The 26,233-nt window shown below is 39.6% G+C and overlaps 1 protein-coding gene across 1 annotated transcript in view; it reads left to right on the top strand.

The window, feature by feature from the left end:
• Nucleotides 1-7,441: 7,441 nt before the first annotated feature.
• Nucleotides 7,442-26,233, top strand: part of AP3B1 (adaptor related protein complex 3 subunit beta 1) — a gene marked incomplete in the record, with an annotated part of 140,574 nt that continues 121,782 nt past the window's right edge. Inside the window, 1 exon segment of the mRNA XM_072416305.1 lies at nucleotides 7,442-7,692. Coding sequence (XP_072272406.1) covers nucleotides 7,550-7,692 — 143 coding nt within the window.

Raw genomic sequence — 26,233 nt, 5'->3', positions numbered from 1 at the left:
AAACTCCATTGAGGAGAGATTAGCTGAACTGGATCTATTCTGCCTTGAGAAGAAACGTTTAAGAATATATATATTTAAGAATATAAATGGTCCAGATAGAAAACTCTCCCAGGTATTAACTTAATAGACATTACAAAGGAAGAAAATAAGTTTAATCCCTGGATAAGGAAAGGATTCTTCACTGTAAGGTTTGTGAATTGGCTCCCTCAGGAAGTAGTTTTAGTAAGTTTTATAGATTGCTTTTAGAAAATGTTGGATTCTAGAAGCCCAGAATATACCTGGGTATTAAAGAATTAAAGTAAAGATATCAGAGACTGTTGATCCAGGGAACATCTAAATTGCTTTGTGGATCAGGAAGAAATTTTTTCCCGTTGGAGCAAAATGAACCAGGGGTTTTTACCTTACTATGTCCATAGAGTTTTATATCTGGAATATGTACATTTCCCTAGTGGGGAGTAAACTTGATGGAATTATGTCTTTTTATCAACCTGACTATGTGACTATGTCATTCTATGGTTTGGAATGTAAATTTATGCTCTTAGTAACAGCATTAATAAACACATTGGTTTTATGCCAATAAATCAATTTGTTATCTGTGTGTTTTTGTTGGCCTGCTTTTAAATTATGTTATGTTTCTTTTGTCACATTCCATGACTTTTTTAACAAAATGAAAAATAATTGCCAATGAAAAATAATCTGTCCTCAGTTATTGATTTTGTATGTATAATGCTGTTATGTCCTTTGCAGAAATGTATAATTTATTGGTCAGTCACCACATTTTATCCATTTATTTCGGAAAGATTGAACTGTTTGAAAGGAAAGCTATGGAAGCAGTGTCACAGCTTTAAAAACCTTGAAATGTTTTGTGTATTATGTAGAGATAATTTATAGACAAGCTCAAGGAGTACAACTGCAAACTTAAATACTTTTATTTTATCTGTACACAGAAGAGCAGTCAGAAGAAAAAAAAGCAAAACCTTTGTCATACAAAACCTGGTATTATGCAATCCTCAGAACAATATGAACAGATAGCCATAGGAGGGCAAACACTGCAGGTCAGGACTTCCTCCAAGGAAATCCTTCCATAAGGAAAAGGGAATTCTTTTGAGTACAGCTCTGTGCACATTTGAAAAGGGAGCACAACTGGTTTGCAAGAGGGTGAATGAAGCCGGTACAGTCTTACCATCTTTGATACAAAATATTGCCTGCATACAGTAAAGTTTTAACATACTTATGCCAGTGAGTTGATAACAGTTATCACCTTCAGCTATGTAACTTGAGCAAATATTGTCATAGACCTCATGGAACCATGGTGATTGGATTATGCAATTAGAACAAAGAGGTTTCACAAACTTTTAAGCTTTCTGTCTATCTATCTTCTAAGGACAGGTTATAGAGAGAGTTGTAGAAAGATCTCTTCTTAAAGAGAAACTTTTAATGAAAAAAAATATTTTCTTACCTTTCCCAATGGCAAGCGCTCAATCCATCCACAAACTAAGCCTAGCGAGTCCCATGCTGTGACACTGTTTCTTCTTCTCATGGGCGCTCACCTTGGCATCCAGGTTCTTCACTTTTCACCCATTTTTGTACAATTCAGGTGTGATATTGGGTAATGTGTCTTCCTAAAAATGAGAAAAAGTGCCAATTTCACTCCTTGCTGTTGCTACCTCAGTGTTTATTGTAAAGAAGAATAAGAACAGGCAAGCAAGAATCTTTTTTGCAGAACAAACATAGTATACCTTATATTTTGAGGTTGCGTTCTAACCTACATGTTCAACTTGACTCAATATTGTTGTCTGTTCACCATAAAGTGTACTTTGGGAACTAAAGCAATGAAGAATTGTCAGTTATCAATGGTACACTTTACTTTTTTTATCTGGTAATTTTCTGTGATAAAAGTAAAATAATAAGGCTAATAAAAAGCCTTCTTTGGGATAGGCCATTCAGGAAATTTGATTAAAGCTTCTATAACCTTCAGGATTAGTTTAAAGATTGTCAGCCCCACTCCCAGCACAATATGGGCCAGGTCATTATCTTAGGTTAGCAGCAAATATTTTTAAGGCCTTTTAAGTATATTTGTGCAAATTTGCTAAGCTGATTTTTTTACACCATGATGCACTGCATGAACCATAGTTAGCCATAGTTTGAGGCCTTTTAATTGTATTTGTGGAAATTTGCTAAGCTGATTTTTATACACCATGATGCACTGCATGAACCATAGTTAGCAGCCCCAGAAAGACTTATAGATTAGCCATCATTATAAATATAAAGTAAGTGAGTGGGCACAGAGCAGCTGTAGTGGGGTATATTAACTGTATATGAAAGTACTTGTTTTATTATTCTTTGCAAACTGAGATAAATGTGCTTAAAACAGATCTAAAAACAAGTCACCAAGAGGTAGAGCTAATTGACATGCAATGTAAAATAAAAGCCCTGGCTGCTGGAAGCTTTTTGATTTAGCTTTACTCTGCATTTCTTATGAGCCATGTAATGTGGAGCTCAGCTGTGTGTGTGGCAGTGCCACATACAGAGGCAGCCACAGGAGACAATGTAACTTCTAGCGCATGTGCAGGAGTTACACCATCAGTGGCCACCCAATGGCCGAAGAGAATCGCCATGCCCTTAGAAGTCCACTGTGGATTCAGTGGCAAAGATGGCGGCTTCCTCTAAGGGGGAAATGACAGGCCCCAACCTGTTATTGATACAGAGCAGCTGCACACAGGTAAGTATATGTCCTAATTATGGCAGAAGCTCACCACCCACCAACAAGTAGAGTTCCGCTTTAAAATTAACTAGAGATGTGTTAATGCTCTCAAATGTACTTGAAACTTGTTAAATAAACATGAGTGAGTGTACAGTAATTTATTAGTGGGTGAAATTCCTAACTCGTGCTCTGGGTGGTGCTGTCTGTTTTAAGTCACTTCATTGTGTGTATGCTGTGATTGGCTTTAGTGTTACAATAGGTAAGTCTTTTTTGGGATTGTCACCTTGCACACTTCTACTGTTGATGAAAACAAACGCACCACCTAGTGGACATATTGAGAATTATGCCCATTATCAAAATTAACCAAATCATAAAAAAAATATTGTGACCAGTTAGGTCAGGGGTGTCAAACTTAAATACACAGAGGGCCGAAATAAAAAACTTGAAAAAAACAATTAATCTCAATAAGAAGAAACAAGAACACATGAGAAAAGCATGCAGTAAAATGCAGTGAATTGATCTAAATTACTGCACTGCATATTACTGCATGCTCTTCCCATGTGTTTCTCTCTTGTTTCTTATTGAGATTAATTGTTTTACTTTGCCAGAGAATGCAATGTGAAATCAAATGAATTGCTGCATTCATTTGGTTTCACATTGCATTCTCTGGCACAGTAAAACAAATAATATTGCAATAGCTCCAGGATAATTCCTGATAATATTAATCCTGATAATTCCTGAATATTGAGTTTACCTGTCAGTATAAACTCCGCTGGGTCCACAGATAGGATGCTGTTCAATAGACACGAGTGATGCCGCTTCTACAATTCCTGGCATCACTTGCAGGGCCATGCATAGACGGCTGGTCTGGAGATGCAAGTGATGCAGGGAATTGTAGTAGCAGAATTGTACTCATGTCTATAGAACAGCAGCTTGATTTGAATTGCAGCAGGCCCTGTTATTCCGAATTGCAGTAGCGGCGGGCCAGCTGGAATTCATATTAAGAATTCTTTTGGGGGGCCAAAAAAAAAAGGATGTGCTGGGCCAGATTTGGCCCGTGGGCCACAGTTTGAAACCCCTGAGTTAGGTCCTTTATTGCAAAGGCATATAAGCCTTTGTGTATTGAAATCTGATGTAGGGAAAACTAGGAAACTCCCTAGGAAGAAATTAGATTGTGCATTACTGATGCATGCTCTTGGGGCAAATGTCTCCTCTGCTGTCTCCTTTTGTGTTTATATTTTTGGATATGTTATCACTTTCAGACATTGTCCTGTCAATGACAATATTTTTTTTGTTTCTCATTTTCTATAATATTACATCTGACTGTGCAATGTGTCTCCAGTACATTTTAGCCGAGTCTTGCTGATTAAAACTGTTTTGCCACTATAAAAGTTTATATTTCCCTGTTTTACGTGATTGTAAGTGGTTCTAAAAACCTTTTTGTTTGAGACTGGAGGTCCCTTTTAAGCCATAGGAGCTGTTCATCCAGCACTTGTTTATCTTTTCTAGGTTGCAACGTACTGAAACCATGAAAAGAAGAAGAAACAGGACTATGGTTGCATTAGGCTCAGATCCTGTCCCAGATGAAGGAGAGAACAAGGGGATCAAAGTGTGACACTGGAGGGGGTAGGTTGCAGATGACCTGTGGAGCTGCTGCCTATTACAAGTGTTGGACTATTCTCCCCTACCTGGGTCCAGCAAGAGCAGAAACAGGAGAGTGTGTCCAGGGTTTCTTGAGTTACTCTTTGTGAGAAAGTTTTACCTGTTAGATTTTAAATAACCTCCTATTGTGGTAGAGAGCTCCATGATGGTTCCAATGGCCAGCAGTGGAGCAGTAGGTGGTGAGTAGGTAGACCGTAGTTGGTCTTACTGCTTTCTTTTTAATTTGAGTTAATTTGAGACAGACTCATTTGCTTTGTTAAATCGCACCTGATTGAATAAAAGTCTGGAGAAGATAGACTGTCATGGGAGAACCTGTGTCATTTAGCAAACCTGAAATCGATTTGCATGGAACCTAAAATATTTCTCATTATTTGGCAAATAATTCTTCATTGAATCCTCTTCCTTTTGTTGGATCTTCAGCTATCTTTATTGGTCAGATAGCCCAGGGGAGATGCCTGGATACCCAGCATTGCACTCAAGTCTTATGTATATGTAGCTTAGTGTATTTTTAGGTAAAGGATTTCAAACAGACAGGTAAGGAGGTTTTACCGTAGAAGGGCCCCGACCTGTACCTATTACAACAAAAACCCAGCCTGCTCGCAAATTTTCATCGTGGAACTACAGTTCCAATTACAGGAATCAATAACACTTTTTACAATTCATTTGCTTTCTTGCTTGTTTGCTGTCACCAAGCTTTTTGTTTTATTAGTATTCTTATTCTTATTCTTATTAATAAAAAAAAGGATTTATATAGTGCCAACATATTACACAGTGCTGTACATTAAATAGGGGGTTGCAAATGACAGACAGATACAGACAGTGACACCGGGCAGCATGGTGGCTCAGAGGTAGCACTCTTGCCTTTGCAGTGCTAGGTCCCAGGTTCAAATCTGGGCCAGAACACTATCTGCATGGATCTTGCAGGTTCTCCCCATATATGCATGGGTTTCCTCCCACAGCCCAAAAACATGCAGTGAGGTTAATTGGCTTTCTCCCAAAATTGACCTTAGACTGTAAAAATGACATATGACCATGGTAGGGATGTTAGATTGTGGGCCTTTGAGGGACAGTTAGTGACACGACTATGGACCTAGAGAGTCACCTCTGGTAGGAGAACCCAGCAACCCTTGCGGGAATATTGCCACATTTGTTTTTCATCGACCGACCCATTTCATCCATTTTCAGAAATATATCCACTGGATGGCTCAAAACTTTGTACACGTCTGCAACATTCTGCTCTTCAGTCTGACCACTCTGTGAGTGATTGGTATTGGCAAAGATTGTGCACATGGTACAATAATTGTACTTTATGATTGCAATTTATAGTTCCCAACCAACTGAAGATTGAAAAATCAGTTGCAAATACCTTACTGAGGACCTATCACCGAATTTTTTAGATCATATCAAGGGTGGCTAACGCTTTTATATAATGAAAAAAATGTTTTTTTGAAGGTGGGGACCCTTCCTCTTCCATCTTTACCGCTGTGGTGGTAAAGACAGAGGGGAAACCCAAAGCCTCTTGGGATACCTAATCGCATATCCAAGGAGTCTTTGGGCTGCTCCTTCGGCACATGCCCGATGAAGGCATGCATCATAATGGGCTTTCCTGGAATGTAACAAAAGTGTCAATCTATCAGGTGATTATTAGCAAAAGAAGAAGGATCATGAAAAAAGATGGTAGCATCCAGTCCAGGAAGAGGAAGACATCTTGCCATCCAGTCCAGTCCACACTGGCAAGAAGAAGCAATAGGAAGATAAAACAGAAATCATCTTCCCCCCTCACATCTCCAAATCTCCCCTTGACATATTTCTAACTGTTAAAAGCACTGTTCCAGCTTCAATTCTGCTCTCTCACTTACCCCCCATATTCAGAACATTTCCAGGTCCTGTCACTTTCACCTACGCAACATCTCCAAAATCTGCCCCTACCTGTCCCCTGAGACCACCAAACTCCTTGTACATGCTCTTATCTCTCGTCTGGACTACTGTAACCTCCTGCTCTCTGGTATTCCACTAACCCGACTCTCTCCTCTACAATCTATTATGAATAAGCCAGACTCATCCATCCTTCTCTCCGCTCCACTTCTGCTGCTTCTCTTTGTAGTTCTCTTCATTGGCTTCCATTTCACCTTAGAATAAAATTTAAGCTCCTGTGCTTTGCCTTCAAATCCCTACACAGTTACTGTCCCACTTACATGTCTGACCTGGTAAAAAAATACTCCCCCAGCCTCGCTCTTCGCTCCTCGGATGACCTACTAATGACTTCCTCACTCATTACTCAAGCTTGTTCCTACTTTCTGCTCATTTAAAAGAGCCTGTCTCCTTCTTCTGTCTCCTTAACCTTCACTTCTTACCTACAATTCCATATCTCCCCTCCTATTGTGTGATACTTCCCCCATCTCTTAGATTGTAAGCTCTTTGGGGCAGGGTCCTCGTCTCCTCCTGTGTCACTGTCTGTATGTCTGTCATTAGTAACCCCTATTTAATGTACAGCGCTGCGTAATATGTTGGTGCTATATAAACTCTGTTTATTAATAATTATAATAATAACAAAAATAAAGACAGCTACTAAACTTGGATTGCGGAGGGATCGATGGCTCTTTATTAAATGAAAGTTCCACTTTAACATTTATCATTTTATTAGGTCAGAAGTGAAATACAAGTGAAATAATATATCTAGTATAAATGCTTCCTGACTACACTACCTTCAGCACAATGCAAGAAAGGGTTGTACGACACTAACACATTGCAGAAAAGTGTCAAAGTTTTGAAATGAATGGGAAAACTTCCTCAAGGCCATTAGTAATGTGATCACAATAATTGCACACATCGTCTTTATGATTATTCTGTTGTTTTAATAAATATTTAATAAAAGTTGAATTAACACGAGTTCTCTATCTGCTCCCCTACACCACTGAGCCCTACACAACCTGACAACTACCTGGCACACATCACGTGACCCTAAGTTACTCACGGACACGCCCATGTCATCTTCCCAGCCTGTTATTGGCTGTTTTACGGTATCCATGGTAAACCCGGAATTCCGAGCTTGCAGCTGTCCCGCCTCTCTCCTGTGCGCCGTGTCAGCGCTCAGCCTCTGTCACGTGATTGGTCGCTCTGCTTCCGTAGTGCCTGAAGTGCTGTTCTCCGGTTATCATAGAAGTTACCGCCGGGGACATTACCATGTCTACTGCCAGCACGAGCCTCACCTACAATGACTACAGCACGGGAGGAGGAGATTTGGCTGAGGTGGCACAAGAGGCCACAGCGGGCGGCAGCAACTCAACAGCGGTCAGCTTTGGGCTCTTCAGTATTGACCTGAAAAAGTAAGAGGGGGGGGGGGCACCCAACTGCTGGAAACTTCTTCAGAAAACTTCCCTCTATATTTCCCTGCAGTTTTGTCTGTATTTAGTTTTATATTTAGAATACCATAGTGTAACTACAATAAAAATGTTTTAAACCAATGAATTGTAAATATTTCAGTGCTGTGATTGCAGGCAGATTGTCCCCAGTTATTGGACTTATTGATGTGGAATCTGGGCTGCAATACAATGTGATCATTCATGGAAATGTGTGTAATATAATGCAGCCATCAGTCCCTAAATGTAGGACCAATTCTAAGAATAAGAGACATAAGCCAGTCGCCACCTAGTGGTGGGGTGAGTTTTCTGTCCCTTGCATGCTCACCAGTCCCCCTGCATGCTAAAACCCTCTGCCCTCATTTCTTAAAGTGCACCTAAACTCAGAATTTTCACTTTATATATAAAAGGGTAGACAACCCTTTTATGAAGAGCGAAAATTCTGTTGCTTGTTTTTTTTTTTCCGAAGTGCAACACCCTTTTTTTTGTTTAAAAAAAAAAAGTGCAGCAGCGCCCCCTAATTCTCGATCACCTTGGCCAGAGGTAGGCAGACTCTGGCCTTTAGGTGGGATACGGCCTAGCCAGTATTCCAGTCTGGCCTAACGCCCCCCTAGCTATTTATTGTTGGATCCGGCCTAATTTAATTGTCGCGATTTTCCACTGTATCATCGAGTTCCCGCACAGTAATCCCAATTACTATTCCTAAAGAGCAGAAGAAACGCACAGCTACCAGTCTCCGCAAGGTTGTGACTACACTGTGGATAAGCAGAAGACTGAGGCTGCTTGCTTGCAGTCACGGTTGGAAAAAAACTTTCCTTGGACACCTTGTTTCTTCTGGCCTAGTGTCCCTTCCTGACCTCCAGAAATGGCCTAGTAGTCCAAAAAGTTTGCTGACCTTTGGCCTAGGGCTATCAAGAATAAATGGGAGCGCAAAGCCTCCCGGGGTACCTATGTCACTCATCCTAGGAGGATCTTGGGTTCTCCCTCTGCGCATGCTCAAACATCTCAGGCATGTGCAGAAGGAGCCCTTTTGTCAAAAAGCTCACGCATGAGCAGTGACATCAGCAAGTTTTTTTCCCCATCAACGTCACGGGTTCTCGTGCCTGGGTCGGGTGCTGTAGGAAGAAGAACCCGGAAGAAGAGGAGAAGATGGTGGCGCCCAGAGCGCCAGTCTGAAGGCGGATAGCAGGACGACGCGGGACCCGATGGAAGAGACCTCCGGATGGAATGGGCTGCTCTGCGGGACTTTTGAGTTTAGTTCCCTTTTTATTACAATCACCAGTCAAGAAGAGGGTGTAATAGCCATATCTACCTGACTCTGGCAGATTCAGCTGTGATAATAATATTATTATTATTATTAATAATAATAATAATAATAATTATTATTATTATTAACAGGATTTATATAGCCAACATTTTACATAGCGCTGTACATTAAATGGGGGTTGCAAATGACAGACGAATACAGACAGTGACACAAGATGAGGAGAAGACCCTGCCCAGAAGAGCTTACTATCTAGGATATGACATTAAAAGAGTTAGACTTCACGGTTGAATTTGTTGGGTGCTGGTAGACCTGGCTTTTATAGAAAGCTATACAGCAATGCAGGGTAGTACAGCGGAATGGCCAGAAAATGCCTTACATGTAGTGGCTGCGTGATTTTATTTACCTGGTGATAACACTGTGTCTGCAGATAAGCAGCATTGTCCCTATTTATTGTACAGTGCTGTGTAATATGTTGGCGCTATATACATCCTATTTATTTATAATAATTTTACCTTAGGACAGAAACTAGCATTCTCCCGCTCTATATAAAGGAAAGGAGAGATGTAATACAGTCCTTAGAGATCCCTGGGAACAATGTAACTGATAAGAATGTAGTACATAGAAAGAGGACACAAATCAGCTCGCAAGTTTTCTCTTAAAGAGGAAGTAAACTCTAAACTGGCCAAAACAAAAAAACAAAAATACACTTACCTTCAATACTGCAGAGCAGTCCATCGGTCCAAAGGTTTCTTCCATCGGGTCCCGCGCCGTCCCGGCATCTGTCTTCGGGCCGGCACGCTGCCATCTGCTCTCTGTTCTTCCAGGTTCTTCTTCCTACGTCACTGTATGCAGGCGCGAGATCAGGTGATGTAGATGGGGAAAAAACCCATCTCACTGCGCATGCTTGAGATCAGCAATTTTATTCACTTTTGACGAAAGAGCATCTCGGGCCTGTGCAGAAGGCGCAGCAAAGAGCCTCTCAGGATGCGTGATGTAGATATCCCAGGGAGGCTCTGCTCTCCCATTCATTCTCAATCTCGTTCCATGAAAAAAAAAAAAAAAAACAGAATTTTTATTTTACATAAAAGGGTTGTCTACCCTTTTATGTGAAGGGAAAATTGTAAGTTTAGGTACGCTTTAAGGTCAACACATTTTTTTTTCATTTATTGATGAAATATAACAAAATGCTTTTAGTGGTTTATAAACGTTTCGGATGGTTGTTACCTTCAGTCAGCTTTCTTATTTGTATATGACTTGTTTTTGAGATTTCCATTTACTTCCAGTTCTTAAGATGCAATAGAATGTTAAAAAAAATCTTTCCTAAGTGAAGCTGTGTCCCCTCTTGCTGTCACTAGAACAGGTTTACCCATTGGAGTTACACATGTCAGATAATCATCAGACAAGACAAACAGTTATGTGGTTTTGATGTGTACACTGGTCCCCCTGACGTTGTTAATCAATCCGCCATGCCAGAACGACTGCTGATCGTGGCAATGAAGGAGAGGACAGTAGGGTGCCATTTGTTCGCCCTCTCCTTGGAACAGAATGGGCGCTGTGTGTACAGCTCTCATTCATTGATCTGTCACTCATGAAAGGTTCCAGTGACAAAAGTCCTACATGTGTCAGCAACTATTTTTTTTTAAGTCCCAAAACTTTTATATTGGAAACAGTAGCCATCAGGGCAAAAAAGCAGAATCTCTCCTCCAGAGACACAGCAATAAATATTTTAACAGGTTCTGACCCCAACCCAGTCTATCCAAAACATAAAAAAAAAGTTTTTGGCTTAATTTACACTTTCAGTGCTTCATTGTCCTCCTCTTTTACCCGGGTGACTACTGAAGAGTTGGGTCACAATACAGAGGCCACCACCTGCCTACAATTTCTTCCCACCCGGCTGGAAAATATTTCTGGGTTGAACACTGTGCTTGTATACAAAGTGATGTGTAAGTGTATCTCTTCCAGGTGTATATTACCTGTGGCTGAGATCATAGCACTCCTTCTGATAAAACCTGGAAGGAAGGGTGGTGCGATATTTGTCCAGCCATCATCCAGGCTCATTATCTATTTCCCGGGCCGAGACGTTTTTTCCAAGATGACAAAGTCATGTAATGTCTGATTCTTGCACAGATTTTGGTCTGACCCATAACAGGCTGTAGCCTCTCCTCCTGTAACTTGCTGCAGTTACAATATACAATCTGATCATTGGGGGAGCAGAGACTGAGACAATTGTGTCCCCTACCTGCAGCAGACTGATAATCTCAGCATAGGCAGAACTATTGACTTCATATTGAAAAAAGGTGGTGGCTTTTTCAAAGCGGATATTGTTATATATGTAGACAAGTCAGAAATTGACTTAGATCAACACACATTTTTGATAGGTCCATTTTAAAGTGACACTTTTACAACAATAAACAAAGTCCAGTCTGATAAAACTGAACTAAAAAAAAAGAGAAAAAAAAAAAATCACACTTACCTTATCTTCCACAGATCCTTCAGCAGCTTTCCTGAAATTTGCCTTAGTTGTCTGCATCAGATGGCGCCATTTTCTTTTTTTCGTCTTCTGACTTATGTCTACGTCACCCAATCTTGCACTGCGTAGGTGCAGGATCTGGTGATGGAGCCAGTGCAAAAGCTGATCTCACTGCTCCTGTGTGAGATCGGCAATTATTTTTTTCCCATGTAGGAAAAAGTTCCTAGGATGCGTGACTGGGGTATTCCAGGAGGCTCTGCACTCTCGTTATGCATTCTGCCATGGCAGGTAAAAATTTTGGTGATAGGTCTGCTTTAAGAAGAACATGTGTACTTTGGATACTACATTTCTAAAGGCCTGTCTTCAAACTTCTGTTTTGCTATTCCCTGGCTGTTGCAGTTCTTTTTAGGTTAATTAATACTTTGCTCACTCCAACAAAACACAGGCCACCTTAAAGTTAGGTACACATCCTCTCCTTGTCCTTTTACCTTTATAATGACATGATTGAGGTGCACACAGATATTGGATGATATGTGCTTTTGGCCACATTGAGAGGTGATATGTCTGCGACATTGCTAGGTAATGCTTATTTAGAAGTGACTACTAGAATATTTTCACTACAGATAAGCTGGTGCTATAGTTCCCCGAACAATCTTTTGTCTATTTGTTCATATTTAGAGTTACTCAGCCTGGCACAGATGTCTGGGATTGCTGGTTTTTATTTGCCTCCATCAGCATTTTTTATATATTGGTAGGCAGTGTTCTCCCCAGCCACTTTTAGCCGGGCACACCACCTGGCACTTTTCTGTAGCCACCCCGCTGTTTTTTTGGGTTACTGGGAAGTTGGGTCAGAATACAGGGGCTGCCACCCACCTACAGCTTTTTCCCACCCAGCTTAAAATTTCAGGGGAGTAGACTGGGAGGTATCTTGTACTAGATGACTAGGAAAATGCAGGCCAGGGTAACCATTCTCAGTGTCTCATCTTCACACATCTTGTTTATTTTTGTTGGTATTGGCCCCTTCATTTGATGTGCATGTGTAACAAAAGGAGGTAAACACTTAAGATTAAAAAAATATATAATAAATCCTATTTGTTTTGTGCTTTATGTGGTAAATATTTAGGCAAAACAATTCTGATAGAGTTTATTACAAAAAAAATAAAAAATTACAAAAGAAAAAGCTAATAAAATCATCATAAATAAGTAGTAAGTACAGCATTATTACTACCATATTACTCATAATGGGCCTGATTCATTAAAGCTCTCCAAGGCTGGAGAGGATAGACTTTCATCAGTGAAGCTGGCTGATCCAGAAAACCTGAAATAGATTTAAGTCATTGCTATTTGTTAGCAAATGTTTTTAATCCTGGACCAGATCCATTCCAGGTTTGTTGGATCACCCAGCTTCAGTGATGAAAGTGTATTCTCTCCAGCCTTGGTGAGCTTTATTAAATCAGGCCCAATGATGGGGGAAGAAACATTTGGACAATACAGCTTCTCTTTGTTCTGCATAGGTTATTAGAGGTAAAGGCCTATAGCACCTAATGGTAATTACAGGTTTTTGCTTGCCAAAGATGTAATCCACTGAGATATGTTAAATGTCATTCCCTACATTTCATGCAGTGTGTACATTGAAAATGATTCCAACTGAACGCTGACCAAGGTATATTTCCTGTGTGTTGTAAAATCCATTAACAATTCCTACATTTAAATTTATATTAACACATTATATTTCACTGTGTAAAGTGTAAGGTATTGCAGAATCTACACAGAAGTGCAGTGGTACATTTTTAATTGAGGGATTTCTGTGTAAAATGTGTAGGGGTTTGCATAGAAAAGCAAATTTCATAGGGCTGTTACTTCTGTTTTTGCTTATGTATGATGCTTTTTAATATGTATGATCTGTTTGTATCTTTGGCAGCCAGATATTGTTCACATTGTTCAGATTCAGATTCCCCACCCCAGTACTTTGTGGTCAAGTTTCTACCTTATGGACCAAGTTGTTATGTAGATTAAGTTTTATGTTTAGTGTTTTATGATTAGCAATAAAGTTGCAGTATTTAGCTTTGTCTTGATGCCTGTAGTGGTTTTATTTACAATTGGTACCCTGCATCTTAACATAGATCAGTGTTTCTCACCTGGGTTTTCTCCGGAGGTTGTTTGGGGTTTATTGAGCAGTTTGTGCCTCTCAGATCAATGTAATCATCTTTTTGGCTATGTGTCAGGGGGGCATTCCTCCAACTGGTCAGCAATGCAGGAGGCATTCTTCCCACTGATTATCGTGCCACATGCTAGTGTATTTAACAGGGTTCCCTGAAGACCTGAAACTTAGAGTTGCCCTACATTACAAAAAAGTAGAGCGAGGCTGATTTAGAGGGTAAGGATGGGGCATGGTAAAAGCTTTTACCATTTGCTTTTGGATCATTAAATGTTAAAACACAGAGCTGAAAAAGGTGCCATAGAATGGATTAGGTGTGTGTCTGTAGTGTACATTATAGTCCTTTGGCTAATGTTTTTTTTTTATTTGGTGAGTCCTAATTTACTTCTGTGCTCTCAGATCTGCTTCTTAAGTATGAGATATAAGAACACGTTAAATTTGTTTAATACTTGTCATGTGAAAAATACTTGTCATGTGAAAAGACTTTGTGGCCTTCTGTCTATGGTATGCAATCCATTTTAGTAGCTTTGCATGGGTCTCTCTAAATGTCAGGCCTGCATTTTCTCTGAATGGGTTGGGTTTGGTATTTGGCTTTCTAACTCTCATTATAATGTTCTGCTGATGGGCCTGCTTTGCAGAGTGGTGTAAGGCAATGCCATTAAATGTGTGTGGTGTCAAATCTAATCTAAGCGAAGGACCCACTACCTCCAAACATTACTGCTTAGTTTAGTAGAATAAAATGACCACAATTATCTGAAATTGGCTCATGTGATGATATCTCATCAAGTGAGGGATCCTACTTCAGGTAACAGGAAAGATTTAAAAAAAAAAAAAGTACTCGCAAAGATTTAAAAAAAACAAACAAAAGTTTGTGGGAGGGGTAAGGAAGGGTACATGTGTCATGTGGTTATCTGGCTGGTAGCTGCACCCAGTACTTTCTCAAGGCTTAGCTTGCGCTATTCAGATGAAAGTGTTGTGTCCAACCCATGTTGATAGCGGATGAACACGTGTCGTTGTAATTGGTACACTGGTCAGATTTGTTCATCTTTGGTCCTGAAAGGAGCAGCCAGAATCGGTCATGAATTTTATAAAAGTTCATTTAAAGCTGAACTTCTTAATCACCTTGCAGGAGGAACAGCAAGGATTATTACCTGTAATGATGCACAGTGTTTATCCTGCACTGTGTTTATCCTGCACTGTGTTTATCCTGCACTGTGTTTATCCTGCACTGTGTTTATCCTGCACTGTGTTTATCCTGCACAGTGTTTATCCTGCACAGTGTTTATCCTGCACAGTGTTTATCCTGCACAGTGTTTATCCTGCACAGTTTTTTGACATCCGAGCTCTAAACCAAAAAGAATAAGTATTAAATAGTACAAAATAAACTAGAGGGGCTTTCTAAAAAAAAAAGAGATAGGATACTGCTCTGACAAAATCAAATCCTGGTGTTAATATTATGATATTCTAAACGGACTGAAAGTTATTTCTTATCATTTACATACCCTTTAAATAGGTATTTCATCCAGGATATGATAAACAAAGTAAAATGCCTTATTCTTCACACCCTTTGCTGGCGGTGCTTTTTCTGACTCTTAGGGATGTGGGTGATCCCTGGCGACCTCACTGGTCACTGCAAGATGAATTTGTATCATTATGATGTATAAACTCCTAGGTGCTCCTAGGTTATGCCGTCCAAAACCCAAGCATGGCATGATTCGGACTCTGATACTTTCTATAAGAAGTTGGACCAGGATTTATTAACCTCTTAATTTATCAAACCCTATCATTTGATTGCAATCGTTTAGGGTTATTCACTGCACTCGTGTTTCCACTTCTGGGATTCGGAGGCAGTTGGAAAAGTGTGCATAGCTTTGTAAATAAGTTACAACTCTAGAAGGTACCTGACATATGTTAGAGTTTCTAAGCTGTGAATAAGTAGATTATATTTTTTTTTATGAAGTTGAATTAATTAACTCTTAGACAATAGTTTCTGTAGAAACTAAAACTGCCCAATGTGGTGTAATGAAAAAGGTGCTACTTGGTCAATTTCTAAAAATTGTTTTACATTTTGGGAGACTTCTTGTTGCCAAGTTCCATCTGAGATGTCCTCTAGACTCATTTCTGATCTTAAGTACGGAGAGTATGGGGAGATCCAAATAAAATACTAATAATAATGTCTTGGCCTTTCACCCTGCTCCCTAAAACTTAAACTTTTAGTTTAGTCTACTTATATTTTGCCTTCTCATGCTCCTTTTGTCTCATTAACATACCAATGACATATTAAGCAGCTCATTGCTTGTATCAGGATTAAGGGGTTTCGAGTGAAATATTGATGCAGGGTTCAGAAAGATATGCACAGCACCTTTTCACCAGCAATGATCTGTTTGTACAGCACTGATAATCAATCCAATGCAAATATGACTAAATTCCATGGTTTTTGTATCATGTGTACTCTTCATGAAAAGCTAAGGTACCTTGATATCATTTCTGCTTCACTTGCAAACTTCAGGAAGAGTTTAAAAAACAAAAAAAAAATCTAAATCACATTTTGTAATTCTACAAAATGTTTTGTTGCAGTACATGTAGCAGCCAGGAAAGCGGATCCTGCATGATGATATACACTGTATACTTTTTGCCATAATTTTTTATTTGGCAGTCTGAGTTTATTGGTTTGTTCATAAGTGGCTAAAACTGAATGATCATGAAACAGAGGAGCTTTGTGTGGAGAGGAAGTATGTGAATTGGAATTCACATGACAGCATGTGATGTCAATTACACAGTGAGCACGTAATGCTGGCAGTCAGATATCACTACATCATAGTCTCTTAGCCACTGTACATGATTCCTAAGGCATCCTACCACTTCTGCAGTGCGGTTTAAATAAAATCTGCCAGTGACAACACATTTCTTGATTTATTATGGTGTCACAGGGACAAAGTAAAAGGAAATCGCATAGACCATAAAAAAATCTACTCCATTCAGAATATCGAATGCAGGCTGCAGTTGGTAAGTAAACATATGGATTGGATGTGAAAGGCAAAGCACCAGGTTAACTAAATTGGCACTAAAATGGCTCCACACTCGGCTGAAAATTTTTTCTAAAGAGAACACTGTACATGATTTTCTTATTCCTTTATTTTTCTTTTAAGAATTTCCATTAGTTTTTAAAACAGGATTCCTTACCCATTGCAATACAACTGAAGCTAGAAATTCTCTTAAAACTTCCCCTAATCATCCTTCAGGACAGCACTAATGATTGTAGCGCTAACTACTACTCAGAACAGCAAACGCAAGGCTCACATCATGGATATGAGATCAGCAGCACGACTGTCTTGGTTATTTGTTATCCCTCAACATACATGGAATCTGCCATCATCACCTTCTATTCAGACCTTCATGTTAGCAGCAGGGCCCCCAACATTTAGGCAGACAGGTCACAGGACATTAAAAAGGCAGGTAGGATAATTTTTTTTTTACTTCCCTTCGTCCATACCTCTAGTTAAGGGAATACTGTGTCCTTTTTTCCTGGCAAGAAGGTTAACTATCTCTATCAGAGTGAAGGCTCTAACTGGTCCCATAAGGCAGGGTAAGGAGCATTTGCCCTCCTTTTTGAGGGCATCAGAACCTGGCCCACACCTAAGCAGCCATTCATGCTGCCACCCTGGTGATGTCCTATTACTTGTGGGCTTGTTTGCTGTCCATTCAATGTTTGCCAGACTAGCAACTCATTCCTGTGTTGTCCCCAGTTCCTCCTTCACAGTCACAGTACCATAGCCAAATCTCTTCAAATCTTGCACTTTGCCTCTTTACAAGGCAATTCAAGAATATATTAGAACAGAATGGAAGGAATCTGAGTAGCACCTGTTTTTCCTTTCCAGTCCTAATGGAGATTCCATTTTTTAGAGACTAATATTAAATTGTGCAGCATTTAGGTTTTCCTTCTTAGTCTTATTGCCAGCTTTAGATTCAGTACTTTCAGGACTGGCCTGGAATAAGCAGTAACTTTGAAATTAGCGAAGCTGTTGGTTTGCCAGAAACCAGGTCGGTAAATTCATTTTTCCAGGCTCTAGGTACCCAATAATTGCTTCCGACTCCACAGCCCTGCTAGCAATTAGCATTTTTTAGATGCGGTCAACTGTGTTCTACATTCTTCCTCTCTACATCTTTCCTTGTATTCTGATACTATTCGGATACTACAAGTTGCAGGATATAGGGCAAGGTGTGTAGTTCCCAATTCCATGTGAAAGAGTTGCAGTGCTGCTGTATATCCACAAGATGTCGCCAGTGTAATTGCAATAAACAGCCTCTAAATGCTGGCAAGCATGGCATTTACAATGTATTTGCAAAAAAATTCAGAAAAAACATGCGTTCCTTTCAACACTTTCACATTTCATGGCAAATTTCAGTCAGGAACCATGAGCAGAAATTTTTTGGTCAGCATGTGGGCCTAAAACTTTTGTCACTTTGTGTAAAGTGACCCAGCTCATATGACGTGGTAAAATCTGACACCTAATATGCTTGCACATAGCTCTATATCTACTGTAGTACCTAGGTGTGTGGGGCAGTGGACATAGGAATATGCCAAATGTAGCTTTATATGATTTTTAATTGTTCATGCTCCTGTCAGTACAGAGGCTCAAGTCATAAGGCTGCTCTATTTCATGCTCCGATTATTTTGATTAGACCCCTAAAAGCAACGTTTTTTACCTGACCATAAAAGCCTTAATCTGGAAGTGTTTCCTGCTTCCGCAGATCAGAGATAATTCTCACAGGCAGGGGACTGGTCTGTTTTTGTGGACCTTCATAGTCAAGTTCTGAGCTGACATTTTAGTTGTGAACAGGTGACAAACATACGTGAATAATTGTATTATTTCTGGCCCAATTTATGATCATTTTCTTAGTTTTAGTCTGCTAATTCTGGCCACAGACTGCAATAAAAACCTGGTGGAACCTTTAAAACTTTCCCATTTTATTCAAAACAAAAAAGTTTCAGCTGGAGCTGGGATAAATACATGCCAGGGAGGGGTATAAGTAGAGTTAGTAGGAGAAAATTACCTTGCCAAGGACATAGTCCAGCATTTAAGGTGGAATTAATTCCTCTGATGGGGCCAAGATTTACCCTCGATTTGCAGAGTTGCCTTCCAAAGCTCCCCATTGTAGTGTCACAAAATCCGCATAGCCACTGACATCATTGCTTAGCGCTTTCCAGATTCGGCTTCTTTGGCCACATTGATTGCTGGTTTGGGGTGACAAAACTCCCACACATTCTTCAGTCATAAAAATATTCTTATTTAATGATAAAGGAAGGGTACCATCTTGCACTGGATTATATAGTTTAATTTCTGTAATACTTGTATGAATCATGGTTTTTTAAACGTGGATTTCCACATTACCAATATTGTACTATTTAGGAAAGTGTTTGACAGGGATGATTTGGAGAAATGTTGTGGTGGTCAAATGGCAGAAGATGTTGTATATTTTATAAATTTATATTTAAATCCTTCTAAAGTATTTCTTTAAAAATAAATGTTTTCAGTGGAACAGTAGATAACAAGCACCAACATTTTACGGTATTAAACATTATACTGTAGCAGAGGTGGATACAGGGTTCTCCCCAGGCCCTTTTAGCTTGGCGCACCACCCGGCACTTTTCAGCACCCACCCGGCTGTTTTTGGGTGGTTACTAAAGAGTTTAGTCACAATACAGGGGCTGCCACCCACCTACAATTTCTTCCCACCAGCCTTAAAAAAATTTCTTGGTTGAGCACTGGGATATTAAACTTGTAAAAATGCCTTGCAGTCAGCTCTGTCCTGGGGTTGGTTACAAAGCTGCATACAGGAGAGCAGTACAAGAAGTAAGAGACAAAATAATAATAAATCCCAGTAGATGGCAGTCAGGTCATCTCTGTGGAATATTTTTGTGTGCTGGTGGCTTGAAGTATGCTGAGCTAAGACTGAATGAAGAATTGTTGTAAAAAAACTAAAATATGTAAAGCTAGTGTTCTTTGTCATTTTCCATTTTTTTTAAATATTTATTATTGTAAACCTTTATTTTCAAGCATAGCTTTCATTTACTTATTTTTTTTTTTTTTACTTTGGTGTCAGTTGTCCCTTTAGTCATGAGCATTTCTATTTTGTTTTGTTTTTTTTATCCCGTGTTTATCCCACACGTGTGCACAGGAGTTGGTTATGTACACGTGAGACATTTCTGTCGCTGGAAACAGTCTTTTGTCATTGTTCCCAGTGACTGATGAGCAAATGAGTGTTGTACACACAGTGCCATTCTGTTCTATGGGGAGGGAGGCACTCCGCTGTGTTCTCCTCCATTGAAATGCACAGTGGTCATTCCCAATCAGTCATTCATTGATCAACCTGGATGGATCAATGAATGACGTCAGGGTACAGCTGTCAGATTTTCACCTGAGATGAACATGACCATTCATCTCCGACAATAATTTGTTGTGTGCATGCAGCCTTAGTCTTCATACCAGTGTGTAAAGAAGTTGAGAATGTGTGCCTCTTAAAAGCTTACACTGTGCAAGAAAGTTTACATTTCCTTCCATCTCTTGTGATGTGGTTCTGTGAAGATTCAGAAGAATTCAGAACTTGATGAGTTTACCAAAAAATTAGAGGCTGTTGTTCACTTTTAAAAGCTTATGTACACTTTGCAAAGTGACGTTTTTGCTAAATAGGGAAACCTATTCTTTTAAAACGCAATCTAAAAAGTGCTAGCATGTCTGGGGTTGAACAAAGCAAACACAGCACCAGTTTATCTACCATCATTTACTTTGCAAAGAAAGCACTAACTATATCTTTACATTTAGTTGGTTAGAGCTCAAAAAAGTTACCATGTCACTGTCTCTATGATATAAAACGGAAAGTAGTAATATTAAACCCTCCTCCAATCCATCTGGATATGATTAGATATACTCCCCTGCATGTCTTAGTGGTGCTCCAGTCTTCAGAAATAATGTCCATACTTTCAGGAGTGCCGGTCTCCCAGATTACCCAAATCTCTCATGAATCGCCACCTCATCATTGTGTTGGTAAAGGGACAAATACTAAATGTCACTAAAAGGGATGTTCACCGCAAAAAAGAAGATGATATCCCTTCACAATCTTGTTGCTTTATTATAAAACTTTACTTGGTCGTAGTCAGTCCCTACGTCCTCTTACCCAGTTATGCTATTGTAGATGTTCATACCATTGTGCACATTTATATCCTTCAGCAGCTTAGTATTATCCTCTTCAGTCTCCACTCCTGTCTGAAAATGATACAGCGAAAGAAGCTTGAAGTGCAGGATTCGGAAATATCCCCTTGGAGGGAGAAAACCTAATTCAAGTTGTTCTTATTAGGTCTTATCAAAGCCAAACAGGCATATGTATTAAATGGAATGTACCGTTCTTATACATGTAATATAAAATAAGACATCTACTTCATGTAAATATCAGACTGCTAGTTCTTTTTAAAAGCCATGTTTCCTTTTTGCTTGGCTTCCTGTTTTTAGTGTTATACAATAGTTGTGTTATACTGCTTGAAGTCTGAGTCAGTACCTCACCAAAAAGTTACACTTCCTTTGTGGCCCATATCTTATCCTAAGGCCAATTATAGCAGAATGGCAGCATGGCCCTGAGTCTGCAGCCATAATGTGTAGACATGCACAACACAAAGGAAAAGACATATATAGTCCCTTCTGCCTAAAAACTCAACAGCTAGCATTTTTTTAAAGTGGACTTGAAGTAAAAATGTGAGGATCTTAGTTATTAGAAACATTGACAAATGGTATTTGTGCCTAAGCAGTACCCTGAAAAAAGTTCATTTTTGCTTGAAAACTATCTAGAAAAATATCAGGTAATTTCTTGCTATGTAAGGCTAGGTAGGCACTTTGGTGGCCTCTGCCTCAAAGCTGTATATCTGGTGCCTCTGACTTCTAGGATTAGGAGAGAGGGTGACACCACTATTCTCTTTGCAGGCAGTTCTGACAAGTACCTCTGCCTTTACCAAGATGGGCACCCCTTCACCGATACATGGTGGGGGGAAAAAATGTCACTGTCTCTATGATATAAAACGGAAAGTAGTAATATTAAACCCTCCTCCAATCCATCTGGATATGATTAGATATACTCCCCTGCATGTCTTAGTGGTGCTCCAGTCTTCAGAAATAATGTCCATACTTTCAGGAGTGCCGGTCTCCCAGATTACCCAAATCTCTCATGAATCGCCACCTCATCATTGTGTTGGTAAAGGGACAAATACTAAATGTCACTAAAAGGGATGTTCACCGCAAAAAAGAAGATGATATCCCTTCACAATCTTGTTGCTTTATTATAAAACTTTACTTGGTCGTAGTCAGTCCCTACGTCCTCTTACCCAGTTATGCTATTGTAGATGTTCATACCATTGTGCACATTTATATCCTTCAGCAGCTTAGTATTATCCTCTTCAGTCTCCACTCCTGTCTGAAAATGATACAGCGAAAGAAGCTTGAAGTGCAGGATTCGGAAATATCCCCTTGGAGGGAGAAAACCTAATTCAAGTTGTTCTTATTAGGTCTTATCAAAGCCAAACAGGCATATGTATTAAATGGAATGTACCGTTCTTATACATGTAATATAAAATAAGACATCTACTTCATGTAAATATCAGACTGCTAGTTCTTTTTAAAAGCCATGTTTCCTTTTTGCTTGGCTTCCTGTTTTTAGTGTTATACAATAGTTGTGTTATACTGCTTGAAGTCTATGAGTCAGTACCTCACCAAAAAGTTACACTTCCTTTGTGGCCCATATCTTATCCTAAGGCCAATTAAAGCAGAATGGCAGCATGGCCCTGAGTCTGCAGCCATAATGTGTAGACATGCACAACACAAAGGAAAAGACATATATAGTCCCTTCTGCCTAAAAACTCAACAGCTAGCATTTTTTTAAAGTGGACTTGAAGTAAAAATGTGAGGATCTTAGTTATTAGAAACATTGACAAATGGTATTTGTGCCTAAGCAGTACCCTGAAAAAAGTTCATTTTTGCTTGAAAACTATCTAGAAAAATATCAGGTAATTTCTTGCTATGTAAGGCTAGGTAGGCACTTTGGTGGCCTCTGCCTCAAAGCTGTATATCTGGTGCCTCTGACTTCTAGGATTAGGAGAGAGGGTGACACCACTATTCTCTTTGCAGGCAGTTCTGACAAGTACCTCTGCCTTTACCAAGATGGGCACCCCTTCACCGATACATGGTGGGGGGAAAAAAACAAGAAAAGATAGTAATGGGGGAAAAAGAATCAACTGCATAAATTTTACAGGCAATATCTGTGACTGGTCCTGAGTTGTGCCTGGCTTTTAGAATTGAGGATTTCAGTTCCTCTTTAAAATACTCTCTATTGCAGTGTTACCAACACTGGAAAGAAGAGTATTGCAGTGTTGGTTCCCCTAGAGGTTCCCAGGGGAGCAATTTATGCTTCCCAGGTTAGTATATCATCATAATGACACCAATGAGCTTTTTTGGCTATTTGTAAGGGTGACATTCTTTCCACTGGCCATCAATGAGAAAGCTATTCATCCTACTGACCACCACACTAATATAGTGTAAGCTGTGGGTATAGTACTTGTAGAAGGGCTTCCCTGAAGACCTGCAAAGATTCCCCCATGTAAAAAAAGGAAGACAAGAAAAGCTACTTTATTGGCTTGTCTATAAATCTCTAATTTAAACACAATAAGATATATAAATCTATAAATTCTATATAAAATATAGAAGAACAAGCATGTGGACATTTGAGACACAGAGAACCTACCTAGGGTAAATAGTACAGTAATGACTAAAAATGTGCTCACTGAAATACATCATACTGGCTGGCAGCAGCCCTTAGTAACCAATTACAAATTCCTGTGTATTTATTATGCACTTTAATATTATTAAAAAAACAGTATTTTGTATAGCGCCAACATATTATGCAGCACTGTACAATAAATATGGGTTGCAAATGACAGATACAGGCAGTGACACAGGAGGAGGACAGGACACTGTCCATAAGGGCTTACGATCTAAGACTTTGATTGTACATTTAAATTTAAAGGAATTGTGGTGATTTGGAATGTCAAAGTGAATGTTACTACAAATCAGTAAATCAGCCCTAGTATCTCTGTTTATTCATACTTCTTTTCATACTTTTCAGCACCCCAGAATGTGCATAAGTCATACGTAGCTGTTCGTTTAGGACTGAATTTTTCAGCCACCTAGAGCAGCGGTACTGTTATATGTACGTACATATTGATATCTATAGACGTAACACAGTGTTCTCCCCAGCCGCTCTTAGCCGAGTGCACCACCCAGAACTTTTCAGCAGCCCACCTGGCTGTCATCAGACAAGCGCCTAGGCTGGGCTTTGTGTAGAGAAAGCTGCCAGTGAGTACAGGGAAGATTTATACTTTGTATCTTCTCCCCATCTTCTGGGAGCAGATCTGACAAGCTGCTGGCCCTCACTGTAAGCTTGTTTTTATGTGGAGCTTACACAAGAGGAGCCGACATGCCCTGGTTAATCATGTCAACATCGCCACATCCCTACATATAAAATTTATGTGGACCTATCATCATGCTGAGAAGAGACCACAGGTGGTATGGTACAAAGCACTGGAAATACTAATTTTTTTCCACTAGGCTTATGTTATTTTTTTTTAAAACAACAGCTTCCCCATACCCAGCAAAAAAAAAAAAATCTTGGGTCGGACCATACTGGAAGTGACTCCTAATTGCTTCTGCATTTCTTCAGATTTTTACTGATAGAGCTATGTTTATAAAGCAATGACATTCACTGACACATTTCCTGGTGGAGAATCTTCCCCTTGTTTCAATGGCAGGAATCGATTCTTCACCAGAGAGAATGTTTTAGTGAATGTCTCTTTCACTGCTTTATAAATAGACACCACAGAAATAAGTTAGGTCTCTTGTTTTATTCTCTTATATTGCAAAGCGAGACTCCTTTTTTGCTGTTACCTTCATATTTGCACCAATTGTTATTATTTTGTTCCACTGGCATTTGTGGAGGATTTAAATACTTGTATTACGTGCAATATAATCACCCAGTAATTGTATGAAAGTACTGGATATTCTATGATAGAGGTAGGAGAACGTGAGCTTTACCTTTCAGGAACTGGTTCAAGCAACTTATTAACCTCTTTATGTGGTGGTGAATGGGATCTATAAAAAGGTGGACACACCTTAGGGGATGGTGTGTGCTCAGGGTTATACACATACATTACTAGTAGAACAACATTTCCTTTGCAATGCAGCATGATTGCACATTTTTGTAAGACACAAACAGGTTTCCTTTTCACTTTTTTGCTCATATCATGTGATCATAAAATGTGGGGATGTGTCATCGTAAACTGTCCATGAGCAATAAGCAAAAAAAGGAACCTCTGTTTTAATCTTCCCACTTTTTTGTTTTTTTTTTGAACATGAACAAGCACGAAAGAGGCGTTAATCAAGCAGTCCCTTTAAAGTATGTATTGTGGATGACAAGTCGCGTCAAGCCACTTTCTCTAATTGCTCGCACAGCTTGTTTTTAAAGGGAAATGACCTTTGAAAGTTTTGAAGAAACTGTACATTAGCGGGAGTTGGTATCCTGTTCTGCCACCATCATTGTGTCTGAGGGATTTATCACAATCAAGCCTAGCTGAGGGCTCCACACGTTTCATTGGACCAGTGCACCATGAAAAATCAAATGTCTTTAATAAGGAAAGTCAGCTCAGCCTCTGCTGTCAAGTCTGTTCTTGATGTAGCCGATAACCTTCAACTTAGTTTGAGTCCGGAGCCTACTGCAGAAGAAATAGGACTAAGCAGTGCTGAGCAGAACTGCCCACAGTTAATTAATGGGTATGTATTGTAGTCTGAGTGACAGTATTTATTGCCTGTATTCTTGTAAATTGACCAATCACATTGCAATTAGATTGCATATTTGTGTTTGGATTTACCAACAACTACAGGGTGCCATATGCTGCTAAACGGCATTGGTAGGCATTCATATTATTTAGAGCTTTTACAAATCTCCGTGGCTTTGTAATGTTTGTGGATAATTGTATTATCCTGTCAATATTGGCTGGTTTATGAATGTCATTCTCTATAGTTTTTTCAATGTTTGCTATCCTAGGTGTTCTCTAGGTTAGCATGTGGTGTTTGGGGATCAGTGATTCATGAGTCATAGTAGGTGTTGATGGTGATTCTTTATCAGCAAACTTACCCGTCATTATTCTTGTGTGGAATGTTTTGCGTCCTGATGGGTGTACAGTAAGCATTCCCATTAATAAAATTGTTTGTACTTTTCCTCCCTGCTTAAGAGGCCCTTGCACAAGGATTTATATTGGGGGTTCTATTTTCTACTGACTTGTATAAATTTACACTAAAATGCACAGTCAGTGAATGAATGGTATTCTACGTATGTGAAATCTCTAGGTATGCATAGGTACTTAAACGTAAATCGGCATGGTGTCTCGGAGGTTAGCACTTTGGTCTTTGCAGTGCTAGGTCCCAGGTTCGAATCTCAGGGCACTATCTGCATGGAGTTTGCAGGTTCTCCCCGTTTGCACGGGTTTCCTCCGGGTACTCCGGTTTCCTCCCACATTCCA

Source organism: Pyxicephalus adspersus, chromosome 6 (assembly GCF_032062135.1).
Source record: "Pyxicephalus adspersus chromosome 6, UCB_Pads_2.0, whole genome shotgun sequence".
In the NCBI taxonomy this organism is placed as follows: domain Eukaryota; kingdom Metazoa; phylum Chordata; class Amphibia; order Anura; family Pyxicephalidae; genus Pyxicephalus; species Pyxicephalus adspersus.
Note: the sequence above shows the minus strand (reverse complement) of the source record. Positions and strands in the feature narration are given on the sequence as shown.